Here is a 7,356-nt window from a genome sequence, read left to right on the forward strand (position 1 = left end):
GCAGAACCTAATCTCCGTAATTTGAAATGAATTTGGAAAACTGTAGCCAAAACCAGTTCCTATATATTATAATCTTTTGTTTAGATTTTTATTTTTTCATAGATTTTTTTAATAATTAAGGAAACTATTTAATACTTCTTAATTTTTAATTATAAAAACACAAAGACATGACTATATTTAGTTTCTATCACTAGATAACTGCAGTTCCTTATTTAATGTTTCTTATTTCATTTTGGGTGAACTCCTATCTAGAGATGATCCATCTGTGATCAATATTTCTGATGAAATGTCAAAGACTGCCTTGTGGAGGAACCTTCTGATTACTGCCGATAACTCAAAAGATAAGGAGTCAAGCTTTTCTTCTAAAAGGTTTGAATTCTAAGATAATGTGATTTATACCAACCCTCATCATTTTATGACATGAATCTATTAGCAAAATAATGGTGTTGGTTTTCATCAGATTTAGATCTAAAATATTTCAGAAAATTCTTTTTCAAACTAGGTAGAAATTGTAATTATTGCATTTGGTGTTATATTTTTCATCTCCTTTTCAGATTAAAAGCTCACTCCACAAAATATGACAGTGGGGAGAAATGGAACTATAAATGAGCCCCAGTACATGCCATTCATTTTTGGACATTCATTTTGGCCTACTCTTTTGCAGTGGGATTTTATTGTTATCCCTTATCACCCACTTTCCAGGCCCCCCATAGATGTCTGATGTTTGCACTACCCCATTGTCCTTTTTAAAACCCATATGGCAGATGAAATGGTAATTTTGTATTTAGTATATTTTCGGTCTCCTATTCTAACCCCTTGGAAATCTTCCCTAAGCTCCTTACCCCAAAACTTTCAGCTCCAGCAAGTTCTATCCATTCTTCTCTGTATGAAAACATTACAAACAACTCCTATAGTTGTGGATAATTTTAAATGCATACTGGGGAAGAATGAGTCCTTAAATATCAAGAGTCATCATAGGATTTCCAAATGAATTTTCCAGAATTTATAAATAAGAGTTCAAACCATTAGCCTTCTTAGATGCCAATCTAAAAAAAATCTCTGTGTTATGCTAATATCCCTTTTTATTAAAGAGTGATTGAGGGATTTGGGACAGTGTTTAATTATTAAGTTCCTTTATTTTCATGACTTTAAATTAACTATTTCTACTTAATTTTTATATTACATTTTTGTTATAAGCTCCCCTTCCTAATCACTCTAGAAGCTGATTCCCCAAAGGTAAGACCCTCACCCTCAAACCTATTCCTTGGTTGTATTTCCTTATGTTGTATGGTGTCTTCTAGAAACCTAGTCAGCCTCTGTCCTCTGTATGAGTTTTGGGGAGGCAAAAGGCAGGGAGAGTCATGGGCTTAGAGCCAAGATCAGATGGCGTGTTTATGATGTTCCTATGACTACTCAGCTCTTTAAGAGGGTTTGAGACTTGAGTAAACCTTTTCCCCACATAACTTAAACAAATGCATCACATATAAATCAACAAATCTCACGGAACTGTATTTAGCAATGACATCGAATTTCTATATTGGAAAAAGAAAATGTATTCCTCAAATTAAGAGATTACAAAGCTGGGAGCTTCCGTTTATGTACCACTGTGCTTTCAAAACTGCCAACTTCATCTGGCTTCATGAGAAATATTTATAAACTTGGGCTAGAAAAAGAGGTTACATTAGACTTAGAGACTACCTCTTATTGCTGGTTTTTGTCACCCCAAAATGGCATGCTGCTTTAGTGTCATCTCTGTCGCCTACAGCATATACAAGACAAACAGTGGATGTGCAGAGTTCATCCCAGAAAGCTGGAGATTAGTCACCTCTCTCTCCCTCTCCCCTACCCTCATTTTCTCTCCCTCCTTCTTCCCCTGCCTGTCTCCAACACTTACTCTAAAGGAAGTTAATATAAGTTACTTAATAGGCTCTCTCAAAGACTTGGTTGATGCTTTCTGTCTTTTAACAGGACTTTAAAATCTTCATGAATTTCTTTGCTTGGCTCAAGCAGAAGTCATTTTTTATTCTAAAACATGCTTTATCTTCCTTTCCTAAAGATCTTTGCTATAGTCTGATAGAGTCGTCCTCACAGTAATTCAGTTTTGCTAGAAATTTTGGAAGAAAATCAGTTATGAGAAGAGCAATTTCTCAAACCAATGGAAATATGTGTTTGTGGACCCTTTCACATTAAAACTATGGCATTTCTTTGATTTTTTTAAAATGTGAACTCCAGGTTTATGGGCTCAAAATAAAATGTCGACCATGGGAATATGTGGAGAAACTGAAACAAAGTTATAGACGGCTTTTCTTCCTGTACTACATGGCTCTGCAGTGCAAACTTTTCCTCTGTTTTTCTTTGGTTCAAGCAAAAGTTTTTATGTCATTATATTTTAGGTACTCCTTAAAGTAAACAGTAAGGTCAAGTGATGCTTTTCACCAGAAAAACCTAGTTGTTTTAAAAATGTGTATTTAGATTATTTTGGACAGTAGATTAGTGAACAATGTAATGTGCTTTAAGCAGGTCTAATTTTCAATAGACCATCCTTTATATTTTGATATAACCACTTATTTTTTTATTCTTTGAATGTATGTCCCCGCTAACATGAGATTCAAACTATTGTGGAATAAAAGTTTACCCAGTTTTTTTTTTTTTTTTTTACTTTTAGGTTGATAAAATCTGTAGCTTTCCATGTGAAAAAAATATCTCTTAGTAGTTAGTGTCTTCGTCTTCATAACAGTGGAAACTGGCACAAAGAGTGTGGCTTCCCAAAGCCCAAAAAAGCACCAATACTAATAACAGCAACGCCCTCCTGCTTTCTCTTGGTATCTGTTGAAGGCAGTGAAGTTTGATGACCAAGAACTGTAAAATGTTGTGCCTGCTCGAGTATCCATTGGCAAAAAATCCCTAAAGACTAGGTTACCAGGGTCTGTATCTCTTGAGCTGTCTTCTATGCAGTCTTCGATACCACTCCCATCACTAGTTTTCCATCCTATCCCTTGCTATAGGTCCTACATGCCAATCAGAGAAGCCTAGATACCTTTTCTTAGTGGACTTTAGAATAGCAGTTATATTTTACCCATTATTTCATTTACTTTTTGTTGTCAAAAATATTTTATCCAGTTTAACTGAAAGAAGGGAGTAAGAACTAACTGCAAATTCTACCACATCTGTGGGTTGTTTAATTTGATTCTAGTTCAACAGTGCTATGCACACATGTGACAAGCTCCTCTGTAGCTTATTGGATGGATTGGTGGAAATAGGTCTCATTAAAAACCACATTGCATCAGAATAAGTGAGCAGCTGCTTTGTTTTATAAAACTGACACCCCACATCGGCGTTTCTTGAAAAGTTACCTGACAACACTAGGAAAAGCAGCGTTTGTTTTTGCCCTAGTGGCAGAGGCTTGACTCTGGGACAACCCTTCCAGTTCCTCTCTGTTTCCCCCACTCCCACCACCTTCTTCTATCTGGATTCTCCTTTGTGCTCTGACTTCCTAGGCCCTCTCGTGACTTTGCTTGGTGAATGTTGTTCGTAACAACTATTTTAGGGTCATTGAAAAATAACAGTTTCAAGACTGCTTAGCAGTATGGAGGTAGTGGGTCAGGTTTGCTCTCTCTTGAAATATCACTTCCTTGTAACTCCTTAAGGGCAAGGATGCTGTCTCATTCATCTTTTATCCCTTGTTCTTTGCAGAGAACTATATAACATAGTATATATATTACATTAGGTATGTAATATATGCCATATGTATGGCATATAATAGATATGCAATATACATTTATTACAATAGTACATGATAGATATGGTATATAGTTAATACTTTTATGTAGTGTGTTTATTTCAAGGAAAGTTTAGAATTGATTAATCATGAGAAAAATCAGTGTAACAAGGAATAGAGTAATAGCCATAAAGTAAGATAACTCAAGTTGATAATATTTTTCATAGACGTTTTGAGCTGGTTACAAAATTTTACTTAATAGTGAGCTGAAATCTAATTTAATACCAAAACCACTGGTTTTAAAGAGGAAAAAAAATAGACCCAATCATAATCAATTGTTGCTTCGTACCCAAACAAGTGTGACCAAAGCAGGACATTAGGAGGAAGCACATCTGTGACTCAAGTCGACATTCTGAATCTCTTTTTTACTGCTTGGCGACTAATAGCACATGGGGAATTTGATAATTTACCATAAGGTTATGGAGCAGAGCATTGCAGACATAAGAGTTGTGCATGTGTAGAGACCAGTCTGTTTCTGTCCTTGCAGTGTCCTACAGATAGGATCTCCTATTCTTTGGAAAGATAAGAGTTCACTGGATCTGGGAATACCAATCTCAGAATCCTGGCATTCGAGCTACAAGAGAACTTGGCCATCTAATTCAAACTAGTTTATAGATAAAGAAACAAAGTTCCAGAGAGGTTACATAACTAGCCCAAGGTCATACAGCTCATTCTTAGCTTCCGGGAACTGAATGTAATCGTCAAGCTCCAAGCCCAGGGTTTCCTCCACTGACCCATGCTGCCTTTTTTCATTGGCTTTATTTGGCAGAAGAGACTGGAAGCCAGGTAGAGCCCAAGGAAAAGTTAATTTGGAAAGTAGGGTAGTAGACACTTGTCATATGAAAGGAACTTAAAGTAGAAGAAAGTGAGTCATGCAGATAGAGGAGTTAAAAATACAGAGTTAAGGCTCTCAACACATCATGTGCACACTGTCATCTCTTCTCATGGAAAGAGAAAAGAAAAGGGAAAAAAGTTGCTTTGCTTTGACCTGTAAGTAGTGTGTGCTGAGAAGTGTGGCAGGCACAAACCTGGGTGCCACAGACACTCGCTCACACCAGCTCGAAAGTGAGTCATGCAGATAGAGGAGTTAAAAATACAGAGTTAAGGCTCTCAACACATCATGTGCACACTGTCATCTCTTCTCATGGAAAGAGAAAAGAAAAGGGAAAAAAGTTGCTTTGCTTTGACCTGTAAGTAGTGTGTGCTGAGAAGTGTGGCAGGCACAAACCTGGGTGCCACAGACACTCGCTCACACCAGCTCTCAGCGCTGGCAGCATGCCACCGATGGCAGAAGCTCCAGCACTTCTTACCTGATGGTGCCGGGTGGTGGTGACAACTGAGAAGGGCTGTTTCTAGCTTGCATTGGAGAAAAAACAATTTAAAAAACACGCTCTTAGAATGTGTCTAAGTTATTGACCATTATGAAAGCTGCACAGGAGGCCCCATAGAAAAAAAGGGTTTTAACTGTCACTTGATTGCTTGGAAGAGAGTTTTAAAACCAAGGATTTCCCCACCACCATTTCATACATTTATATTAAGGGCCAAAGTTAACAGTAAATAATGTGGATTCTTCCAGTTCAGGGCCTCAGAGGCCGGCCAGCTGTGGGTTACCCTTTCTGTCAGCAGCAGCAAGGGACACAGACAGGCCTCGGACATGAGGGGCTCTGTCCTGTGCTGGAACTACTGGGAAGCGAGCAGTTCTGCCCTGGAAGCACATACTCCTGGTGTGAGCTTCCTGCATGTGAGCACGTTCTTTGAATTTTCCATGAAAAACGTCCACGTGAAAATAGGAAAAGTGTACATCAGAAAAATATTGAAGAAAAAACAAAAATAGGAGAGTCGCATTACCAGCTTGCCCATTGATAAAGTTAATAATTAAAGAACAAATAAAATAAAAGCCATTTGGGAATGAGTTTATTCTGGAAGGAGTGAGGCGAAACAGTATTCCTCTGATGGACAGGATGAGGATTTGTCTGTGGAGAGACGGCGCGGGGTGACTACCTCCTCCAGACCAACAGAGATGTGTCTGTCCTACACTCCATGACACAGTTATCACCAGGGATCGGGGTTCAGTCCCTGCACAAAGGATGGGCTACTTGAAGCAGAGCCCAGATATACACCTACTGCGACATCTCGTTTGTGTCATTTACAGTGTCAGTGCTATCTCAAGATGAGGCATGACTGACATTTTCAATAATCATCAGTGATTCATTTGTCCAAATGAGGACCATGGTGTTAATCTTGCATGCTTTTGAAACTGTCTTAAAAATGTCTGGTTTTTGGTTTTTAGTTTCCATTTTTTGAATTTCCCCCTTCCTGCAGTTCTTATTTTCTGTCTCACTGAGTACAGAGGATTTTAATTGTTGCTATCTATCTATGTTTCACACCATGAAAGAGCAATGCCTAGGGGCTCTTGTGGTGCTTTGGGGTTGATGGGTTTTGTGTCTCAGCAAGCAGATCTCACAGTAGCCATGCTGGATTGCAGTAATAAATTTCTCCTTTTTTTCCCTCCCTCTGTAGCATTGAAAGCCGAAAAGAGAAGAAAGCTGACTCAGGGAAAGGTGTTGACAGGGAGACTTGTCTATGAGTTGATCTTCAATTTATTTTTTACAAATATATGAGAAGAGTGCCACAATTATTAATAAAACTGCTTTGATCTTGTATTGTAAATTCTGTCTGTCATCCCAAATCCACCTTCATACTGTAAGTAGTGCAATACTGTTTCATTTTCTGTGTTTAAACTACTGAGCAGTGAGATACCCTTGTGAGTGTATACAATAGCTAATGCAAGAACCTCTGTGTTCCTTGCTGTATGTTAGGTATTTGTAAGCACTGGATTCTCATTGTCAGTTTTATGAGAGCAATAGCTTTCTTAAAGAGATAAGTCCTATCTACCTAGTTTGTATTTTCCTACTGTAATGACCTGAAGATACTTGGTAATTTCATTGAGAAGAGTTTTGAAAGGTAATCTTACTTCTTAATTTTTATAGCTTAGCATTAGTGACTTATTTCAAAAGACCCAAATCAAAAGGTTAGTTGGGAAGCATTTTTTTAATAATTGTATTTATGCAGTTCCTTGATTTAATATGATACATTTAATACTTAAGAATTTATATATAACTAAAACCTAAAGTAATTCAAAAAAATATATAGAAACCCGCTCACAACTTGTTTAAAAGAATCAGACACTAATGCAGAGTCAAGTAGTATTTGCTTAAAATTTAAGTTGTGATTACATGATCAAATACTAGGCTTGTACAAAGTGCTTTAGAAAAACTTTGTAAGTTTTGTGAGATTTTCAAAAAAAAAAAAAAACCCTTTATCAGAAATATGCTGTTAAATTTCTTTCCCACTGACAACATTTTCCAAATAAACTATTATATATATACTCATGGAATACCACATGGTGAGTCATCGTACATTAAATTCCACTCCTGTACAGTTATTCTGCTGCTAAACGTCATACTGCTTAATGCTGCTTCTGAATCACATTCTAATGTTAGACTGACAGGTCTCCAGTTGTAATTTTTCCTGCAAAGCTCTTTTCCACTTTTTAATTAAATGCATGTTGTAGAAAA

The 7,356-nt window shown here is 37.2% G+C and overlaps 1 protein-coding gene across 3 annotated transcripts in view; it reads left to right on the plus strand.

Annotated features, from left to right (window-relative positions):
• SLC4A10 (solute carrier family 4 member 10) overlaps positions 1 to 6,365 on the plus strand; it is a 173,648-nt gene extending 167,283 nt beyond the window's left edge. For all 3 annotated transcript variants that reach the window (XM_025039563.1, XM_025039564.1, XM_025039565.1), the window contains 2 exons: positions 253 to 369; positions 6,299 to 6,365. In XM_025039563.1, coding sequence (XP_024895331.1) covers positions 253 to 369; positions 6,299 to 6,365 — 184 coding nt within the window. The remainder of the gene's footprint in view (positions 1 to 252; positions 370 to 6,298) is intronic.
• Positions 6,366 to 7,356: the final 991 nt, after the last annotated feature.

This window comes from Pteropus alecto, unplaced genomic scaffold (assembly GCF_000325575.1).
Source record: "Pteropus alecto unplaced genomic scaffold, ASM32557v1 scaffold3, whole genome shotgun sequence".
Classification (NCBI taxonomy): Eukaryota; Metazoa; Chordata; class Mammalia; order Chiroptera; family Pteropodidae; genus Pteropus; species Pteropus alecto.